The sequence below is a fragment of the Myxocyprinus asiaticus genome, chromosome 19 (genome assembly GCF_019703515.2).
Source record: "Myxocyprinus asiaticus isolate MX2 ecotype Aquarium Trade chromosome 19, UBuf_Myxa_2, whole genome shotgun sequence".
NCBI lineage: Eukaryota > Metazoa > Chordata > Actinopteri > Cypriniformes > Catostomidae > Myxocyprinus > Myxocyprinus asiaticus.
This window is the reverse complement of record NC_059362.1, coordinates 351104-373827: the sequence shown is the minus strand read 5'-3', so window position 1 is coordinate 373827 and position 22724 is coordinate 351104. Positions and strand designations below refer to the sequence as shown.

Sequence of the window (22724 nt, the reverse complement as noted above, 5' to 3'; positions counted from 1 at the left end):
ACACCGGAAAACTACATTAATCTTATTAAAGTCAACGAACTTGTCAACACTACTTTTTGTTTTACAGTTTTATGAGGATATTGGAAGCTACTGACAATTATTATTATTATTATTATTATTATATTATTCATTTTTAATGATTGTTGCCTACTCTCAATAACACACTGGGTAACAGATTGCTGGCTAGATATAAATGCAGTGTTAATCCAGATATTATTTAATAATTCCTGAGATAATTCACTTAATCCAATCACTTCTCATGTTTGCCAGCAACAGTAAGCTCTTGTTGGAAAAATTAGATTTTGAGTTAGCAACAGTGTTAGCACATCGGACGAGGGGCGTGACGTGACAGGTATCAAACATGGCACGGCTATGCGGTTCAGGCAACAGATGGTACAAACAAAAGTTACCAAGTTTTTTCTCTTCTTCAAGAAGAACAAGGCTAGAGTAAATAACATGTCCATTGATAATGATTTGGGTCGAACTGAATGGAAAATAGGTGATTTGCGCTCCAAGGCGCGGCAGAAATTTGAGCAGGCTCGAGAGTCATAGGAGTGCGGCGGTGTGCGTACATTCATAGAAAACAATTGTTTCGAATTTTAGAATGTGCCATGTCATCTGCCAGTCATCTGGTGTGCGACCCCCTTTAGCTATGACTCCGGAAGCTGCTCAAATTTCTGCGATGCCACGGAGCGCAACTAGCATATTTTCCTTTAAATTTCACCTAAATAATTATCAAAGGACATAGATTATTTACTTTAGCCTTGTTCATTCTTGAAGAAAGGAAACACTTTTGTGTGTACTGTCTGCCGCCAGAACCACATCACCGTGCCGTGTTTGATAGCTGCGTCTTGTCCTAGCCGCGACACAGCGTGACGCTTCTCGTCTGGTGTGCAACTGCCTTAAGAGTGATTAGAGAGTAACAGTAGACTTGTTTGAATAAGATCTACAATATAATCTATTACAAGCTATATTTTCCATAGAAAGGTGTGTTTGTTCCAAAAGAATCACAATGACTTAATTTAAATACATGGTGCAGCACTATATGAAAAATAGCATGAATGTTTAGTCTCCAGAACATTATGGATCATGTGATCTTCACTGACTGCGCTCCCATTGGTAGTCGCCACATCATGACGCTGCTAATTTGCATAAAGTTAAACTCTGCTCAATTCTGCTGCATCTCTGTCAGTCGTGTTGTTGGAAACCGGCAACTCTCACTGAAAATGAATGTGTGAATGCCCATTTTGTGTCCTAACCTGCTGCAAAGTTTCCAGCATCAAGCAATTTGTCTGTTTGTTTGCAGTAGAAGTTGACAAATATATCAAATTTACCGATTAATCGGGGGCGATAGTTGCGTTTTTTAACTATCTGCATCTGAAAATCAACATGATAGTTTCTTTTTATGAATTCCTCTGTGGCCAGTGCTGGAGGGTTCTACAGTATAATGGCGCCCTCTAGAGGTTAAATAAAAAAAAACAATCACTGACTCTGTGTGGAGTTTGTTGTGTCATGTGACTAGACTATGCAGAGGGGGATGGACAGAAAAGTGGATTAAAAACATTGACAGAGAAAAGTCAAGGTATGTCATTTAACACAACCAAATGGTTTAATAATTAATTTTATTATAACTAATCACTGAACTGGAGATCTGCATTGCTGACAAGGTGGAGAGAGGATAACATTAGAGCTAACATTAGCTGTTCGAATGGTTACTACAATGTTACAAAGTCAAGGATGGAAACCGCTTACCTTTCCTCTACACTGTTTTGGAGAAAAAAAGTAACTTATGAATTCGTGCAGATCCGTTGTTTTTGTGCAGGTTTGAGGGCCGTCCAATATGTTCCAGTCAGGTTATAAACATGAGCACTCTGAAGAAGTTTTGTTGCATTCATTAATCATAAGTAATAAATCATAATTTCATGTTAATATCAACCTTTTGTGAAAATGCTGCCTGAGTTTTTGCCTCTGCTCGGCCGGTCATTTGCTTCAGAAGACAAAGCTCGCAACCACGCTACAGTCATGCGGACAGGAACAGTTCTACAGTTTTCAGTTTTATAGTTTTTTGACTACAAAGTTTCCCAATTTTTTCTCCATTTTCACAAAATAAACTTCCATCCAAGCTTCCTATGTCATGACAATGTACAAAAGAAACATAAGAGCATGGTAAAATATGTAAATCTGAAATATAAATGTAATATTCATGAGAAAGCACATTAATATATAATACTATATACAATGTGTTCATGTGAGGGCACATGGATATATAATATATACAATACCCTTCTAAAATGACATTTAAAAATATAAGAGTTGATTTTATTTCCATCCCTTTTTCTCTCTCCCTTTCTTGTACATCATTCACATTTAATATGACAATAAAAGAAAAGAATAAATATTGTCAGTAGTGATGAAGCATACAGTCGCTATTTGGCTTTGTAAGCCAGTTTTTATGTTACTGCTGAACAACAAACACATTTTACCTGTAATATTTTGATTAATATTTTAATGGCAAAGGCTTTGAAGAAGGTACCAGTATGAGAGAAATGTATTAAAGTATCGCCATTGAAAGTGGTACTTACTAAAGTTCAGCACTATTTTACTTTGAGTGGAAAGTTTTATAAAAATTAATATTATACATTTTAAAAACTATCAGCGGATTAATTGGCTATCGGCCTGTTTTCTCACCACTTTCGGTTGACCTCTAGTTTGCACTAAAACCGAAAATGCTGTGTGATGCAGCACTATAACAGCCAAACAGAACTAACTGATGTTTAAAATACACTGATGTGGGGCGGGCTAATTTTTCTGTGGGCAGGGATACCCAGTGAAATGCCACAGAAATTGAAACCAAGTGATCAGCAAAATATCCTGTCACAAAAACTTGCATTTTCATGAAAGAGATTTTCACTGGTCACTGCTCGCTGTCACGTCACGTCCTGTTTAGGCATAGTGTTGATTCACCATGAATGAGCACAATCTCACAGCTAGAGGAACAAGGCAAAATTCCAGCAAAGCAAACAAATCAACTGTCAAAGAGCAAAATACCCATCGCAAAATCATCTTTTTTTTTTTTTTTTTTTTTTTTTTAAAGACATTGCATTTTGTTTTTTATTTAGTACTGCCCTGATGAAGCTATTTGACATATTCCTCAAGACAAAAGTAATATGTGAAATAACACAATTGAACTTGTTTAAAAGGAGACCAACCTTGATTCTTAATATTATGTGCTGCTTCCTTCAGCATGAATGTTACAGTATGGCAGAGAGGCAGGACACAAACACAGGGATGGAAGATAAAAAAAAGCTTTTATTTATAGAAACAAAATCTCACACAATGGAGAAAACAATCTAGATATCACTAGCTTCAGCAACCGACCGAGGGCTATTTTAGCCAAACCAACATACAGAACCCATTCAGACCAACTAACAAACGAAACAATTCAGCACAGGACAGAACACAAGAGGGACTTAAGTAGGGAAAGGTAGATAGGGAGCAGGTGCCACCGATGATAGTTAATTGGAGAATGAGCTGTTGCCCGGGTAACGGAGCTGGCATTCTCCACATGGCAACTGCAAGACACAAGAGGTAGTGAGAGACAAAACAAACACAGGAAAATACTCAGACAAGACAGACAGACAGGGGAGGCACAGTCCGGCCAGCTGTGACAATGAATATCTTGAGTCTTTGTCCTGTAAAGCTCTTCACCATTCTTGACAAAAAGCCTCCAGTACTGTAAGATCTTTGGTTTCCTTGCATTTCCTGCACTTTTTTCTGTGGCTCAATAGTTAAATGTTTCCACCCAAATAACTAATTTAATTTATGCCAAAAAATTGGAATGTTGCAAAAACAATGTGAATAAAACTGTCCATCCCATGTGTTTAAGAAAACAAAATCGTCACTTCTGGGGAAATTTGTGCAAAATAGAAATAAAATATAAGTTGAAGCAATTGTGTGTCACGGAATGAGGAAAAATTAAATACTTTATGAAATAAAAGAATACAAACAGGGGAAAACAAACTCTCAAAGGGGAGAAAAACTGAAAAGCAAAAATGTCAATGTCACTTTATTTAAAAAGTACAACTAAAATAACAGCTGTTGACCAGTGTGCTGTACATAATAAAATAAAATGTTATAACTTAAAATATACATAAATAAATAAAATAAAAAAATCCACAGCAATACACCTCTAGGGCATAGAAAAAAAATGGCAAAAAAAAATAACCAACACCTCACTGATTAAAAGATTTCGCAAACAAATATGTTTTAAGTGATGTTTAAATGATGTTCTGATACTCACAGGAAGACCATGAAGAACAACAAACTGAAAGACGAGATTACAAACCTGACTGGGAGACAGAAGACACGAACACCAACTGAACAACATGAGAAACAAAATGATTCGACAAACACATGAGGAAAAGGAGCACAATATATACAGGTAGGGCACATGAGGAACAGGTTACAATTAACATAAGAATTAAACAAGGGAAAGTGATGAGGGTAAGGCGGGGTCAGGGAAACACATGGCAGACAAACACAAAGCCATGTGCTAACACACAAGACTAAAACAGATATGAGTGCACATGGTGATGAAGGACCAAACATAGACCATGAGTGTCAGGATCCCGTCACCACTAAAAATATGACTGACAAAGTGACAGGATCCTGACACTAGACTGAGACTGTTTGTTAGCAGACACAGGGAGTTGGACTGACTGGACGTTATCGACCACTTGACAGGGATCAGTCTGGGCAGCAGCTAAAGCGGGCTTGGACCCCTCCTGGAATGGGGCAGCAGACCCTGATGCGGGGACCCCTCTCCTCTTCCTCCTACTCTTGTGGGTGGAAAGAGCAGTGGCCTCCTCCGCCTCCTGGTGGTCTGCAGTGGAATGAGCAAGCTGGTCTCTGACGACCACAGGAGGCTGGGCAGACTGGATGGTGACCGCTGGTGACTGGAAAGGATCATCGATGGTCACAAGGGACTGGGCAGGCTCTTCAACAGTCACTGTGGACTGAACAGGTTTGTCAATGGTCACAGGAGACTGAACAGACTTGTCGACAGCTACAGGGAACTGGATAGGCTCGTCAGCAGCCTCAGGGAACTGAACAGACTTGTTGACAGCCACGGAGAGCTGGAAAGGCTCATTGACAGCCTCAGGGAACTGGACAGACTTGTCAAAAGCCTCCGGGTACTGAACAGACTCAATGAATTCAGGGAACTGGACAGGCTCGTTGATGACCACAGGGAACAGGACAGGCTTGTCAACGGCCTCAGGGAACTGGACAGACTCGATGATCACAGTGAACAGGACAGGCTCATCAACGGCCTCAGGGAACTTGACGGCCGCCGTGGACGGGAGTGCTGGCAGCATCTGGGGAACGGCCTCTGTGGCCATGAGTGCTGGCAGCAACTGAGGATTGGGCGCCTTACTCGGCTTCCTTCTCCTCCTCCTCCAGACAGTCGGAAACATTGCAGTAGGAATGGCTGCCACCTCCTGGCAGTCGACCGCGGCCTTCTCCACCTCTTGCCGGTCAGCAGCGGCCACCTCCACCTCCTGGCGGTCAGCAGCAGCCACCTCCGCCTCTTGCCGGTCAGCAGCGGCTAAATGAGGGAGAGTGATGAGGGTAATGAGGAGCGGGATCAAGGAAGCACATGGCAGACAAACACAAAGCCATGTACTAACACACGAGACTAAAACAGACAAGAGTTCACATGGTGATGACCAAACAGAACATGAGTGTCAGGATCCTGTCACCACTAAAAACATGACTGACAAAGTGACAGTCCTGACACTGTGGCTCTTTTATTAATTATAATAAATCACAGAGAAAACACTGATAAACTTTCAGCGGCAGATGCCTTTTGTCTGTCAAACAGTTCTGGAGATAATAGACAATCATTTTGATGTGTGATGATATTGATGAGTGAATTATGTATATGCTGAGGCAAAGTCATATGACTTTTTTGAAAAGTCATGGAAAAGTTCATTTATTTCAGTAATTCAACTCAAATTGTGAAACTCGTGTATTAAATAAATTCAATGCACACAGACTGAAATAGTTTAAGTCTTTGGTTCTTTTAATTGTGATGATTTTGGCTCACATTTAACAAAAACCCACCAATTCACTATCTCAAAAAATTAGAATACATCATAAGACCAATAAAAACTAACATTTTTAGTGAATTGTTGGCCTTCTGGAAAGTATGTTCATTTACCGTATATGTACTCAATACTTGGTAGGGGCTCCTTTTGCTTTAATTACTGCCTCAATTCGGCGTGGCATGGAGGTGATCAGTTTGTGGCACTGCTGAGGTGGTATGGAAGCCCAGGTTTCTTTGACAGTGGCCTTCAGCTCATCTGCATTTTTTGGTCTCTTGTTTCTCATTTTCCTCTTGACAATACCCCATAGATTCTCTATGGGGTTCAGGTCTGGTGAGTTTGCTGGCCAGTCAAGCACACCAACACCATGGTCATTTAACCAACTTTTGGTGCTTTTGGCAGTGTGGGCAGGTGCCAAATCCTGCTGGAAAATGAAATCAGCATCTTTAAAAAGCTGGTCAGCAGAAGGAAGCATGAAGTGCTCCAAAATGTCTTGGTAAACGGGTGCAGTGACTTTGGTTTTCAAAAAACACAATGGACCCACACCAGCAGATGACATTGCACCCCAAATCATCACAGACTGTGGAAACTTAACACTGGACTTCAAGCAACTTGGGCTATGAGCTTCTCCACCCTTCCTCCAGACTCTAGGACCTTGGTTTCCAAATGAAATACAAAACTTGCTCTCATCTGAAAAGAGGACTTTGGACCACTGGGCAACAGTCCAGTTCTTCTTCTCCTTAGCCCAGGTAAGACGCCTCTGACGTTGTCTGTGGTTCAGGAGTGGCTTAACAAGAGGAATATGACAACTGTAGCCAAATTCCTTGACACGTCTGTGTGTGGTGGCTCTTGATGCCTTGACCCCAGCCTCAGTCCATTCCTTGTGAAGTTCACCCAAATTCTTGAATCGATTTTGCTTGACAATCCTCATAAGGCTGTGGTTCTCTCGGTTGTGCATTTTTTTCTTCCACACTTTTTCCTTCCACTCAACTTTCTGTTAACATGCTTGGATACAGCACTCTGTGAACAGCCAGCTTCTTTGGCAATGAATGTTTGTGGCTTACCCTCCTTGTGAAGGGTGTCAATGATTGTCTTCTGGACAACTGTCAGATCAGCAGTCTTCCCCATGATTGTGTAGCCTAGTGAACCAAACTGAGAGACCATTTTGAAGGCTCAGGAAACCTTTGGAGGTGTTTTGAGTTGATTAGCTGATTGGCATGTCACCATATTCTAATTTTTTGAGATAGTGAATTGGTGGGTTTTTGTTAAATGTGAGCCAAAATCATCACAATTAAAAGAACCAAAGACTTAAACTACCTCAGTCTGTGTGCATTGAATGTTTAATACACAAGTTTCACAATTTGAGTTGAATTACTGAAATAAATGAACTTTTCCACGACATTCTAATTTATTGAGATGCACCTGTATGAGAAATTTGAAGTATGAGAAATTTGAGTCCCACACAACAATAAAGGGCCTTTTATGAACTTATGTATTGCATAGTGAAGGTGAAACAAATGGAAAAAATAGTTTCAAGATATTGGCTTTGCAGATTATTGTAGTAGGAAATAAACTAAAATAGTAAGATATATGTTTATCCTTTAAATTTAATGAGTTATTTAAATGAATGGTGATAAAATAATTTTTCATTCTTTGTTTGCCAAGTAGATAACAGGGGAAAAAATAAAGACTCTAAGAAAAAGTAACTGTTATAATTGTTTGGCACTATTTGGATGCAGAGTGATCCTAAAAGTAAATTGACAATATATAGGAAATGTGTACATGTATGTGGTATAATAATTAATACAATTAAAGTGCAGGTTATAAAAGAACATAAGAAAAACTGGTTATAATTAAATAAAAATAACTGAATTTATTTAGGAAGATCATATTAATTGAAATAAAACTGTCCAAAAATAAAAATTGTCACAAATATTGATATAGTGATATATTTTTCCTAAAGATAGGATTTGGTGTATTATAGGAAAAATCATGGCAGCCATTCCTGTGGACATATTAGGATTAAAATATCGATTGTGTAAAGAACTTATAGATAAGCTTTCAAGCAAGTGGCAAAAGAGAACCAAAGATATGATGACAAAATGGCCAAAGGAAGGGACATTTGATGTAGCGTTGTGCGAGGAAATGGAAACGTTGATAAAAAATTATCAAACTAAATATGAGTAAAAAAAAAATAAAAAGAGAGAAACAAAAAGGGAAAAAGAGAGAGAAGTGCTAGCGCTTTCGAGCGAGAAAATTCTCTGAAAAATATAAGACAGGCAAGAAAAATTCTGAAGGATGCACAAAAAGAGATAAGTAAAAAAGGAGGGATCTTTGTTAAACCACCTCCATATGTGCCCTTGGAAGGTCAGTTCCCAGTACTCAAGGGAACTGTAGAGGTTTTAGGAGAAATGCAGATGGAGGAACATGTGGAGTTAGAAAAAGAAAGACAAACAAAACTGGGAGTGAGACCGAAGAAGAAACAGGATAGAAAAAGTGAAAGAAACTTGCCTTTAGATTGTTATGAACAGGCACGGATAGCGTTAGAGAAAATAAAAGTACGGTATGAAAAAGAAAAAGAATGTAAAGAAGAACCGATAGGGCAAGTGAGAAGAGAAGAAGAGGAGATTGAAGCAGAAGCGCAAGTAATAGAAGCACAAATAAATAGGAAAATTAGAGAAACAGAAAAATTAATACAAGACACAGATAAATTGGTGAGAAATAGAAGTAGACTATTAGACAGTAGGGATATAGAAAGTGAAGAGGAGTCATCATTTGATGGAGGAAGGTGGGCACAGGGGAGAGAAAGAGGAAGGCTTAGTAACCATTGGCACAGCAACTCCCCATTTTTATTAAAGGTACGCAGGGACATTATGTGCCCTGGGCTACACAGGACCTTGAGGGGCTGGTCACTCACCTTCCTGATATCAACGAGGGGGCTGGGACGTGGATTAGAGTGTTTGAAGAACAAACAATGGGCAGACTTTTATCTGTGGGGGACATTAAAGCACTCCTGGCAAAAATTGTAGGAGGAGCAAAGATGGAAGAAATCCTTCAAACATCTGGTCTGGATAGAGCTGTGGACTCTTATTACATGGATGGAACTGTTTTTGATGCATACTGTCCAGCAGTGTGGCAGGCAATGCGTGCTGAGTATCCAACCAGAGTGAACCCTAAGGCATTAAAGGGGGAGCAGCTGGGGGAAACAGAAAACCCAATCACATATGTTCAGAGACAACTAAACAGATGGAAGCAAGATCTGAAGGGAATCCAGAAGGAGATCCATTAATGGCAACATTGTTTAGAAATGCTGTGATAGATGCCATGCCACAAGCTGTAAAGAGCAAGCTGGAGGACGTGGCTGGCTTAACCTCCAAAACACACAAGGAGTTTTGTGATCATGTGACTCATGCAGTGGAGCAATACAGAAAAAATTAACAAAAGCTCAAGAACCAAGAGAAAGAGCTGCAGAGAAAACTGACTAAGTTACAACTTGAAGAACTAACACATAAGCATAAGAAAAAGATTCAAGCTACAGTAAAAAAGAAGAATCAGAGCAAATGACAGTAATGGCTCCTGTAAATGCTCCATCACCAACTATCCAGCTGAATCCACCTAAAGCAATCCCTACAAATACACACCAGATCCCTGCACCCATTGTCAATGTCTATGCTCAACAGCCAGGGACGATGGGATGGAAAAGAAAACCATCACAAGGGGGACAGAGTGGAAGAGGCAGGCCTAATAATTTTTCTCCGAGAATGTGCTGGGGATGTGTACAGCCTGGACATAACAGGAGTGATTGCCCCATAAATCCATAGCAACCTGGGGGTGAAAGGATGGGGGGGGGGGGGGAGTTGGCAACAGCCCTTTCAGGGTCCAAATCAAGAATATTAGGGATGCCCAGAGAATCCTACAGGGGAGTGTCAGCTTCCAATTTAAACCACAAAAAAACCACACCCATGCTAGTAGACATAGGAGCGGTTTACACGTGTCTAAATTAAATTATGCCTCACATCTCCCCTTGTCTGGAAAATTTGCAAAGACAGTAGGATTCTCTGGACAAATGCAGCTAATTCCTATGACCACTCCAGTGTGTCTACAAACTAAAAACAAAAGTGCAACTATACCTATCCTGGTATCAAATCAGACTCCTGTTAATCTGTTAGGGAGAGATGCATTATGTAAATTGGGACTTCAAATTTGGTGTTCTCCAGAGGGAGTGTATATAGACTTACAGGGAATAAGAACTCAAATGATGATTTCTGAGCCAAGAGCAAATGTGTACTGGATAGGATAGATAGAAAATTATGTCAAATCAAATCACTTTTATTGTCACACAACCATATACACAAGTGCAATAGTGTGTGAAATTCTTGGGTGCAGTTCTGAGCAACATAGCAGTCGTGTGAAACAGACATGTGAGACAGACAATTAATAAATGGGGAAAGTTTATTGATGCACAGATTCCTGAAGCACAGTTGCCAAAATCAGAATTTCACTGTGCAATGATATATGATTCTGAGAGAGATGCAAAAATAGAAAAGAAATGGCAGGCAGGAACTGAAAGACAAAATATCAAAATGACCTCACAATACATCATAATAGGTAAACAGGGAGCAGCTTTGAGTATAACTGAGAGTGTATTTGTAAAAAAAATTGGTTTAATGTAGCAGATTCTGCTCCACATGTATCATTATATGTAGGGAAAAACTGGAATGCAAAGGATTTGGGGCCAATGATGAAAAACGCTAAACAGTGCCAATGGGAACCAACACTAAATTCATTGATTTTTCATTCTGCTGACAAAAATTACATACAAATTTTGTGTGAAACTATATTGATGGGTACTCCTCAGGAAGTAGTCATTATTTAAAAAAATACAAACACAGATGATAACAACACCTAAATTGGTAGAGACTATTGATGCTGAACTGTTTAAGGAAGTGGAGCGTCAGGTACCAACTGAGTTATGGTCTCAGCATGACACAGATGTAGGACTGGTAAATTCAGCCAGCCCAATAAGAATACAACTTAAGCCAGGTGCACGCCTGCCAAGAAAATCGCAGTCACGGCGCGGTCTCCCGGGCGGACGATGGCCACACTAGTGGTCCAGGAGCGCCACCTTTGGCTCAACCTGGTCGAGATGGGTGAGGCCGACAGGACACGATTCCTTGCTGCCCCCATTTTCCAGGTGGGCCTATTCGGCGACACCGAGGACTTTGCCCAGCAGTTCTCGATGGTAGAGCAGTAGATGGATGCTAGCCGGCTTGTCCTGCCCCGGCGTGGCTCAAGATCCCCCCATCTACTCATCGCCGAGGGCGTCCCCCTGCGGTGACTGCACCAGCTCCGCCGCAGCCCGCCCCTCCGGCCCGGCCCCGGCGTGGAGCCCACCGCAGGAAGCCGACGCCACCCGTCTCACAGCCGGCACCGAAGAACCCACGGAGGTCTTCGAAGCGCCCCTGAGACGGGCGACCCAGGGACAACGAAACCCGCTGCTCTGGAGCTGGTAAGCAGATCTTCTCTTTGTTACCTTTTTGCATTTAATTGCGCTGCATGCCCAAGTGGCTGCAGTACTCAAGAGCTCCGCAAGAGTGGTTTCCTTGTTCCCTGGGTCACATATTCGGTGTGTACGGCTGGCATCACGACCACCGTCCACCACTCCATTTGGCAGGTTGGCGCTCCAGTGGCGGTCTCCCGCCCTGAGCGCCCAGCTGTGGCACAAATCCGCCCCCGATGTGACAGTCTCCACGGGTCATGAGGACAGGCCTCTTCCTCCCCCGTCCCAGGCTGTTCCGGGGGTGGTCACAAGGAGCCAGGTAAGTGCTTCGATGTCCTCGGACTCAGCACGGCCACGATGTGGTGTGGCACCTCAAGCTCCGCCCCGCCGCGAGGCCCCACCCGCCGGTACATCCGATGACGTTGTCCCTTTGGTCCTCCTTGCACGGAACTCGGACGCATGGCTTGCGCTTTCCAGTCCGTCGCGAGGGCTGGTCCAGACCGTCCGACTCGGCTGCACGATTCACTTCGCTGGGCATCCGCCCAGGTCCAGCAGTGTCCACTTCACCTTGGTGAAAGATGGAAACGCTGCTACCTTGCGCGGAGATCGCTACCCTCCTACGGAAGGACGCGATAGAACCTGTCCCTCCAGCCGAGATGAAGAAGGGGTTTTACAGCCCCTATTTCATTGTACCGAAAAAAGGCGGTGGGTTGCGGCCAATCTTGGACCTGCGAGTACTGAACCGGGCCTTACACAGACTCCCGTTCAAGATGCTGACGCAAAGACGCATTCTAGCAAGCGTCCGGCATCAAGATTGGTTCGCGGAGGTAGACCTGAAGGATGCGTACTTTCACGTCTCAATCCTTCCTCGACACAGACCCTTCCTGCGGTTTGCGTTCGAGGGTCAGGCGTATCAGTACAAGTCCTCCCTTTCGGCCTGTCCCTGTCTCCTCGCATCTTTACGAAGATCGCAGAGGCTGCCCTTGCCCCGTTAAGGGAGGTGGGCATTCGCATGCTCAACTATCTCGACGACTGGCTAATCCTAGCTCACTCTCGAGACGGGTTATGCGCACACAGGGACCTGGTGCTCTCACACCTCAGCCGACTAGGGCTTCGGGTCAGCTGGGAAAAGAGCAAGCTCCTTCCGGTTCAGAGCATCTCTTTTCTCGGTTTGGAGTTGGACTCAGTCTCCTTGACGGCGCACCTTACGAACGAGCGCGCCCAGTCGGTGCTGGCCTGTTTGAAGGCGTTCAAACAGAAAACAGCAGTTCCACTGAAACATTTTCAGAGGCTCCTGGGGCATATGGCGTCCTCGGCGGTGGCCACCCCGCTCGGGTTGATGCATATGAGGCTGCTTCAGCACTGGCTCCAGACTCGAGTCCCGAGACGGGCATGGTGCCACGGGACACACCGCGTGGCCATTACGTCGGTCTGTCACCGTCTTTTCAGCCCTTGGACCGACCTCTCGTTTCCACGAGCAGGTGTTCCGCTAGAACTGGTCTCCAGGTGCGTCGTGGTCACGACAGACGCCTCCAAAATGGGCTGGGGCGCTGTTGGCAACGGGCACGCAGCCGCCGGCCTCTAGACGGGTCCGCAGCTGCGTTGGCACATCAATTGCCTCAAGTTACTGGCAATTCTGCTCGCCCTGCGGAGGTTCCGGCCGTTGATCCAGGGCAAGCACGTGCTAGTTCGGACAGACAGCACGGCAGCGGTAGCATATGTCAACCGCCAAGGCGGTCTGCACTCCCGCTGTATGTCATAACTCGCCCGCTGTCTCCTCCAACGGAGTTAGCAGCACCAAGTCGCTGCAAGCCACTCACATCCCGGGCAACCTCAACACTTCGGCGGACGCGCCGTAACAACAGGTTACCCTCAAGGGAGAGTGGAGACTCCACCTTCAGGTGGTCCAGCTGATTTGGAGTCGATTCAGTCAGGCACAGGTGCACCTGTTCGCCTCCCAAGAATCCTCCCACTGCCCGCTCTGGTACACCCTCACCGAGGCCTTCCTCGGCATAGACACGCTGGCACACAGCTGGTCCCCTGGCATTCGCAAATATGCGTTTTCCCCAGTGAGCCTGCTCGCACAGACCCTGTGCAAGGTCAGGGAGGACGAGGAGAAGGTCGTCCTGGTAAGCACCTTACTGGCCCGCCCAGACGTGGTGCTCAGACCTCACGCTCCTCGTGACGGCTCTCCCCGGGCAAATTCCCCTGAGAAAGGCCCTTCTTTCTCAGGGAAGGGGCACCATCCGGCACCCGCGCCCAGACCTCTGGAATCTCCATGTCTGGCCCCTGGACGGGACGCGGAAGACCTAAGCTGTCTCCCACCTGCGGTGGTAGACACATTCACTCAGGCTAGGGCTCCCTCTACGAGGCGCCTGTATGCCTTTAAGTGGTGTCTGTTCACTAAGTGGTGTTCTTCCCATCAGGAAGACCCCCAGAGGTGCGCAGTCAGATCAGTGCTTTCCTTCCTGCAAGAGAGGTTGGAAGGGAGGCTGTCCCCTTCCACCTTGAAGGTGTACATTGCTGCCATAGCAGCACACCATGACGCAGTCGACGGTAAGTCCTTAGGGAAGCATGATCTGATCATCAGGTTCCTAAGAGGCGCCAGGAGGCTGAATCCCTCCAGGCCACGCCTTGTTCCCTCATCGGACCGCTGTAGTTTTTCAGGGTCTACAGAGAGCCCCCTTTGAGTTTTGCAGTCAGCCGGGCTTAAGGCACTGTCCTTGAAGACTGCCCTCCTGACTGCGCTCACTTCCATCAAGAGGGTAGGTGACCTGCAAGCATTCTCTGTCAGCGAAACGTGCCTAGAGTTCGGTCCGGGTTATTCTCACGTGATCCTGAGACCCCGACCGGGCTATGTGCCCAAGGTTCCCACCACTCCTTTTAGGGACCAGGTGGTGAACCTGCAAGCGCTGCCCCAGGAGGAGGCAGACCCAGCCCTGGCGTTGCTGTGTCCGGTGCGCGCTTTGCGCATCTATTTGGATCGCACGCAGAGCTTTAGACTCTCTGAGCAGCTCTTTGTCTGCTTCGGTGCACAGCGGAAAGGAAGCGCTGTCTCCAAGCAGAGGATGGCCCACTGGCTCATTGACGCCATAACTATGGCATGTCTCGCCCAAAACATGCCGCCCCCGGTAGGGCTACGAGCCCATTCTACCCGTGGTGTAGCGGCTTCTTGGGCCCTGGCCAGAGGTGCCTCTCTAACAGACATTGCAGAGCAGCGGGCTGGGCAACACCCAACACCTTTGCAAGGTTCTACAATCTCCGGGTGGAACCGGTTTCGTCCCAGGTAGTGGCACGCAACACAAGCGGATAAGCCCGGGATAGCCGGCCGGGTGTATCGCTTGCACATAGCGCCTTCCACCTCCTTTTGAGCTGAAGACGTGCGCTGTTAATTCCCAGTAGTGTTCACAAAAGTTGTTCCCTGGTTGACTTCCTCCGAGCCCTGTGGCAGTCGTGTTTTCGGAGAGACTCGCTGCCGGCCCAGTACACGCGCTAACTAAGAGCCCGGTTCTGGGGTAGGTGCTCCACATGTGGCGGTTCCCTGTAAGGCTAACCCCATGCGATCTATATCTTCCGCTAGTTCGTTTCCCTACTGGCAAACTGCGTCTTCCTTGGGCAGAGCCCCTCAGTCTCCATGTTGTAGTAACTCCTCCCCCATTGGGTAGGATCTACCTTGAAGGCTCTCCACATGGTTGGAAAGACCATGTGATGTATTCTTCCACTTAAATATCCCCCCCTCTCTTGGGGTGAGGTGTGGTCTCCGTGGTGTCCTCCCCTTGGGAGGGACACCCCCCGACTAGACCTGGCGGCCCAGTCGGATAATCCCCCTTCTTTTTTAGGGAGTGGAAAAAGAGAAGGGGAAAGAGGCCACGACTGGGTTAAGCCTGTCTCTATCTCTGGGTAGTCTACTTGTCCCCAAAAAGGGCCGTTCGACACTCATAACTGTGTTGGGGGAGGTTACGTGTCGACCTGGTGTGCTGGCTATGAGGCACACAGCAAGTCTGCCCACCACACACCGCCAGTTCACGTAACACAGTTCAGCCTTGTGGCATTTTGTATAGGGACCCCTAGTGTCACTACATCGACACCAACGTCGAGTGAGTGACAGATAGGGAACGTCATGGTTACTGGTGTAACCTCCATTCCCTGATGGAGGGAACGAGACGTTGGTCCCTCCTGCCACAACGCTGAACTACCCGCTGAAATGGCCGGACCTTCTATCGGCTCCTCAGCGTAAAACCTGAATGAGTGGTTGCATACCAGCTCCTTTTATACCCGTATGTTCGGGGGAGTGGCATGCAAATACCACTCGCCAATTTTCATTGGCCTTTTATCAAAGACAAGAGGTGTCTCGGGCTCCCAAGAGTGACCCCTAGTGTCACTACATCGACACCAACGTCTCGTTCCCTCCATCAGGGAACGGAGGTTACACCAGTAACCATGACGTTAATCCAGCTGAATTGATTCCTTTGGCTTATGAAGGTGAGCCACATGATTGTGTAGCTAATTCACTGGCATTCACTAGGCTACGGCCAGATCTTGACTCTACACCAATCTCTGAGGCAGAAGTCACTTACTTTGTGGATGGTTCTACTTTTAGAGATTATTTGGGAAATCATACAGGATATGCATTTGTAAAGAAAGACATGGAGGAATTTGTGCCTGTAATATCCCAACAGTGTGTACAGCCTTGCTCTGCTCAATTAGCAGAATTAAAAGCTCTCACGATGGCATGTCAATTAGCAAAGGGACAAACAGCAAATATTTTCACTGATTCAGCTTATGCTCATGGTGTATATCATCTGTTTGGAGCAGTGTGGGAACAGAGGCTTCAAAAAGAGTGATGGAACTCCCATTCAACATACTGAACAGATAGGTCAATTAATTTCTGCTATGATGCTACCAAAACGATTAGCAGTCATCAAATGTCAAGCTCATAAAAAAGGAAATGACTATGTCATTAAGGGTAACAACAAAGAAGATTTGGAAGCTAAAAAAGCATCAGGATGTCAGGTAGCAATATTAGCTCCAGCAGTTCTTATAGAACCACAACCTCAGTTTAATGATATTATTCGAATTCAACAACAAGCAGGTCCTTATGAACACTCCATGTGGCACCAAAGAGGACCCATGAAAGACACACAAGATATTTGGCGTTCACATGAAGGACAGATCGTTGCACCAACTTCACTTTTAAACATTCTCATTCCAGATGCACATGGTTTTGACCATTGTGCGAGGGCGAAGTGATAAGGAAAATTAAATAGCAGGGTTATTGGTCTCCATACATGCAATGATAGCTGATTTTCTGTCCACATGTGAAGTTTGTGCCAAAAACAATGTTAGGAAAGGAACAGCGACACCAATAGGCCACATACCAATACCAGAAGGACCATTCAAGCACCTGATGTGGATTATGTGGACATGATAAAGTGAGTACAAGGCAAAAGGTATATGCTTGTGGTAATAGACAGATTTAGCAGATGGGTAGAAGCAATACCATCAGCAGATGAGGGGCAGGAACAGTAATTACATTTCTAACAAGAGAAGTAATCACTAGATGTGGAACACCGTCAGAAATAAGTTCAGATAATGGATCAGCATTCATTCCAAAAACTGTAAAACAAGTATTGCAGCAATTGAGAATAAAACAGAGACTAGGGTGTGTTTATCACCCACAATCACAAGGGATGGTAGAAAGGGTAAACAGTACCCTCAAGGCCAAACTTAACCAAATATGTGAAAGTACTAAACTTAACTTGATTGATGCTTTACCTCTTGCACTAATGAGCTATCACATGCAAACTAACAGAAGCACGCACTTAACACCGCATGAGATGCTTACGGGTCGACCCATGCCTGTGCCATATTGCAGAGGTCCCTACAAAGGACCCCCTCTAGAACAATTGCAAATGGAACTTAGGTCTTATATGAAGAAACTAACTGCATTACATAAAGCTATCTATTTACAGGAAAAGGAGCCCAAAGAGGAGACAGAGACATCTTGTCCAGTCATCCCAGGTGACCAAGTATATTTGAGGGTATTCGGGAGAAAGTGGAATGAGCCCAGGAGAGAGGGACACTACAAAGTGGTGACAGCTACTCCAACAGCAGTCCAAGTGGAATGAAGCACCACCTGGTATCATCTAAACCACTGCACAAGAGTTCCCAGAGTAAGGAAGGAAAGAGAAGGAGAGAGACTTGAAACAGACGATACGGAAAAAAGTGAGGAGAGACCAGAAACACAGGATGAAAGAGAGCAGAATGTCAAAAGCTCAGAAAGAGATGCACAAACAGCTTAGCAAAGCAGAAAGAATCAAGAGAGTGGAAAGAATGAGTCCAATAGCATGTCTGATGATCATCACATATCTACTGCATCTGATGCTACAAAATCAAGCAACAATCAATACCACCCAAGCTTCTCTACTACAAGCCCAAGCTACAGCCAACACCACAACTCAAAATTTCAACCAGACTTCCCTACAATTGTTTTTTCAGGCCTTGGTCAGACCCAATAACAACTCAATAATAACCCCAACAGAGCAAGAATTGAATTTTAAAAAAAAAAGATATCAAAACAACATAGAAACATTGATAATGATATCAATAGTAATGAGAAAATTAACAAATTAGATATTTTATGGGAAACAGTGCAAAATAATGAATGGTACGAATGGGCAATGTTTACAGCAAGAGAGACAGGTATGGAAAATTGCCTACTGTGTTCCAAATCACCCTTAAACAAGGTAATAGTAGTTCCAAATCCACATGACTATCGAAAATGTGCTGAATTTAATAGAAACTTTTGTCATCTAAAAAAGCATTTTAGACCCTATTGCTCAGCTGAGTGTTTGGCTTTTTTGAGTAATTCTATCCTTAAGGATCAATTTAATAAACCACATAGGGGAGATTGGTGTAGATATGGGGATATAAAAGAAAATATTAAAATAAAAAAAGGAAAGGTAGAAATCCAAAAATGGTACGACATAGATTATAGCCAAGAATATGAGTGCTATAGTAAGCCTGTGGAGTGGTGGTGGCATAATGGACTAAAGCACATAACTGGTATCGAACTGCCGGTTCGATCCCCACAGCCACCACCATTGTGTCTTTGAGCAAGGCACTTAACTCCAGGTTGCTCCAGGGGGATTGTCCCTGTAATAAGTGCACTGTAAATCGCTTTGGATAAAAGCGTCTGCCAAATGCATAAATGTAAATGTAAAGCCTGAAGGAACTCATGATTTGGGAGAATTCAAGGGACGATGTGCTACTATTTGGTACTTAGACAACACAAATGCTTGGCAATCAAATGCACCTGTAAGAGCCCCAGTACTTCAAGCACAAGGATTAAGAAAGGGAATGAAAATACAGTATATCCAGAAGAATGTGAAAATCAAACTATAGCATTACCATCAATAGAGTTATATGAAGATCAGACAATAGTGGTGGCAGACTTCTTTTGGGTCTGTGGAAAAGAACAACTTATGGCCTCCTTACCACTAGGATGGAAAGGGATATGTGTTAGAGTACGACTGATTCATGAAATTACCATGGCACAGTGGGAATTAGGACAATTCATAAAGGAAGATAGGAACAGAACTAAGAGAGCTTATAAAACAGACCCTAATGTGTTTATAGACTCAATTGGTCAACCCAGTGGTATACCTAATGAATTTAAGGCTAGAGATGAAGTCAAAGCAGATTTTGAATCAATATTCATTTGGATTAAACAAAATAAAAACACAGAATGGATCAATTATATTTACTGTAATCAACAGAGATTTATTAATTACACTGATGATGCTTTAACTGCATTAGGACAACAAGTACATGAAACAAGTAGAAAGACATGGCAAAATAGGCAGGCACTTAATTGGTTATTGGCAGACAAATGGGGTGTATGTGTTATGTTTGGAGATCAATGCTGTACTTTTATACCAAATAATACTGCTCCGGGAGGAACATTTAGTGAAGTCATGATTAAATTAAAAAACTTAAGAACCGAAGTTAAAGCAAATGCTGGAAGAGATAATCAAATGTGGGATTGGTTTGATCTAAAGTTAGGAGAATGGGAAGCATGGTTTGCTAAATTGGGAATGTTTTTGGGAATTGCAATAATGATAGGAGGGCTATTGTTTTGTTGTGTACTTCCTTTATTGAGATCACTAATTATCAAAGCTATGGTTAAGCAAATGGAAATGCTAAGATGTCAAGATAATGGGAGAGTAATATTAGAGGGTAACCAAAGTGTATATTATCAGGATTGGCTTTATAAACCAAATTGGGATTCACAAACATTGGATGAGGATTCAAGTACCTCAAATGAAGATGAAGAAGATGAATAAAGATGAGCCACACCCTGGGTGTAAGTGCTAGCCTAACCTCTCCCCAAAGGGTGACCCTCTACGATGTGCAAAGTATCTGGGTTGAAGATATCTACACTACAAAAAATAACTCTTAATATTATGATGAATATTTGTTTTATGTTTGATAATACTCTACATAACTGTGACAACCACAGGCAAGGCTGAACCAATTGCACACTCATGTTTATAACATGCTTATATGTTTCAATTATTGAATGAAAATATAAGAGAACAGAATCTTTTACTCTGTTCTTAATCAAAATTGAATGGAGATGTTTGGTTCTGTAATCTCCACCGGAGTGCGGTTGCATAATCTGGTCATTGGTAATGAAGCTGTGTGACTTAACTTAGTCACTAGATAGCATAACTGAGGCGACTGAATTATGAAACTGCACTCTGGGTAAAGACAGTGAAGGTGAGACTTATGTAAGTCTCAGAGGGGAGGATAATGTAGAATATTTTTATAAAGTTGAGGATAAATTAATCAAGCACAATCAATGTTAATATAGCCATTTTATTCTATAATTGTTTCTGGTGGTCAAGCATGTGACTTGCTGTGTCTGTGGAATGTGGGGTCCCTCGCATATGGTAAACTGAGTCTCCTGTGTTAACGCTAAAGAAAATATGGTGAGGTCTCTCTACAGTGACACATATGGAATATATTAGCCATGCCTTAGGAGATCATATGTATAAAGGGGGACAAACCCATTTTGCGGGAGTTGATCTGCAGACTGACTCTGATAATCAAGTCTATCTTATGGCATCAAAACCCCAAGACTTTGAGAGTGATTCTTCACAAAGGCGACAGAAGCCACAACAAGAACTATGGATATATGTGCATGTGTAAAGGGATGTATATTTGTATATAATATGGAGACCCAGTTATATGCATGTATGTATACTGTATGTGGATGTGTGTGTTTGTATGTGTGTGTGTGTATATATATATATATATATATACTGTAAATATATATATATATATATATATATATATATATATATATATATATTTGCTGATATATGTACGTATATGCATGTATGTATGTATATGTATAGGCACAGTATATATGGTTTATTGGTGCATATTATGATGTAATATACATCATAATATGCACCAATAAACCATATATACTGTGCCTATACATATACATACATACATGCATATACGTACATATATCAGCAATAAACCATGTTTATACAAGTCTCTACATCCACCTTGGGAGATCTGAACGGGTGGAGTCATTAACACCAAATAGTGAGCACCTGCAGGAATCATGAGATGTTTGGATTGAAATTTACATCACAAAGTTTGATCTGAAGAAGACTTGTTACACGAGTCGAAACGTGAACAACCACATGGTTTTGGATTAAAGTTATTTTTGGAGCAGTGAGTAAGTGTACGAGTTTTTCTGTTTTTGATAGTATTTTTGTTGTTTTTTTTGACACAGCACAGTGTGCGTGTGTTCTTACAAACAATGTTTTGCCCCTCAGGGCAATTGAGGAGGAAACACATGATATTAAGAACCAAGAAACTTTTGAGCAGGATAATTTGGGTAATTTCAGTTGTTATTTTGTCTTGTTGAATATACTCAAAGATATCCATTATGTCAGTTAGCTCCATCTGTGCAGTACTAAATAAAAAACAAAATACATTATTTTTGATTAAGCTCTTACAGATTCTGCAAGAGGGGTGTGTAAACTCTGAGAGCTCTGCGCACTTTGCTAGTTTTAATACATTTTGTGTCATAAACCGGTGAGATTCGATACACCCTGTTCCATAACTGTTCTATGAAGACAATATGTCAAACAATTCAAAATCCTTGGGCTCTGGAGACATTAAAAGACACTTATGTGCTCAAGCTGAAGCCCCTGAGCAGCAGGCCGAAGGCTCGGGACTCAATTTGGCCAGTGAGGTGAAAGAGATTCAGCGTCAACTGTTGAACATGTTGGCAATGCTGACGAAGGTTGTTGCTGACTTGGAGGATCTTGCTGTAATATGTCGATCGATCACTGCCATGGAGATTAAATTCACTGAGTTGGTTACAAGAGTGGCGGATGTTGAGAAACAGATCAATTATCTGGAATCATCGGAGAGGGAAATAGCTGCTAAACTGCTAGCGACCAAGGCAGACTTGGAGAACGCGCTGGGAAAAGTTAGAAGACTTTGAGAATCGTAACCGGTAAAACAATGTCCGAATTGTTGGAATTCCTGAGGACGAAGAAGGCAGAGATATGTGAAATTCCTAGACGAGCTCATCCCGAGTCTTCTCGAAATAACAGGCCATAAGCTGGAAATTGAGCGAGCTCACAGAGTTCTGGCTCGGAGATCCGCAGAGGGAGAGAGGCCCCGATCAATTCTGGCCAAATTTCTGAGATCATCTGAAAAACATCTCGTGTTACGCGAGGCGAGGAGTAAAGGAAGGCTTTCTTGGAAGAACCACAGCATATTCTTGTTCCCAGACTTTGCAAATTCGACAAGAGAGAAACGTGATTGTTTCATAGAAAGCAAGAAACTCTTACATCAGTGGAAGGTTGCTTTTGCACTGATGTTCCCAGCCAAATTAAGAATAGATACTAAGGATGACCGTAAAATATTTACATGCCCACAGTAAGCGATGACCTTCATAAAGTCAATGGAATGAGAATGAGTAATCATTGTGTGATGCTCTCGATGCAGCCGAGTGGGCCTGACTCACTGAACATTCACTTGACTGTCCAAGGAAACTGAGCGCCTTTTTTGTTTCTTTTTGTGCT

At 43.3% G+C, this 22724-nt stretch overlaps 2 protein-coding genes across 3 annotated transcripts in view; one reads left to right on the top strand and one right to left on the bottom strand.

Moving 5' to 3' along the window:
• LOC127410276 (leucine-rich repeat and fibronectin type-III domain-containing protein 2-like) overlaps positions 1 to 1848 on the bottom strand; it is a 110117-nt gene extending 108269 nt beyond the window's left edge. For both annotated transcript variants that reach the window (XM_051645462.1, XM_051645464.1), the window contains exon 1: positions 1753 to 1848. The gene's annotated coding sequence lies outside the window, so the exon portion shown is untranslated. The remainder of the gene's footprint in view (positions 1 to 1752) is intronic.
• On the top strand, positions 1501 to 20896 carry LOC127410279 (endogenous retrovirus group PABLB member 1 Env polyprotein-like). The gene is made up of 3 exons (XM_051645466.1): positions 1501 to 1582; positions 4303 to 4441; positions 17577 to 20896. Exon 3 carries the CDS (start codon positions 18867 to 18869, stop codon positions 19947 to 19949), a length of 1083 nt encoding a protein of 360 aa, XP_051501426.1. The 5' UTR covers positions 1501 to 1582; positions 4303 to 4441; positions 17577 to 18866; the 3' UTR covers positions 19950 to 20896.
• The last annotated feature ends 1828 nt before the right edge of the window (positions 20897 to 22724 follow it).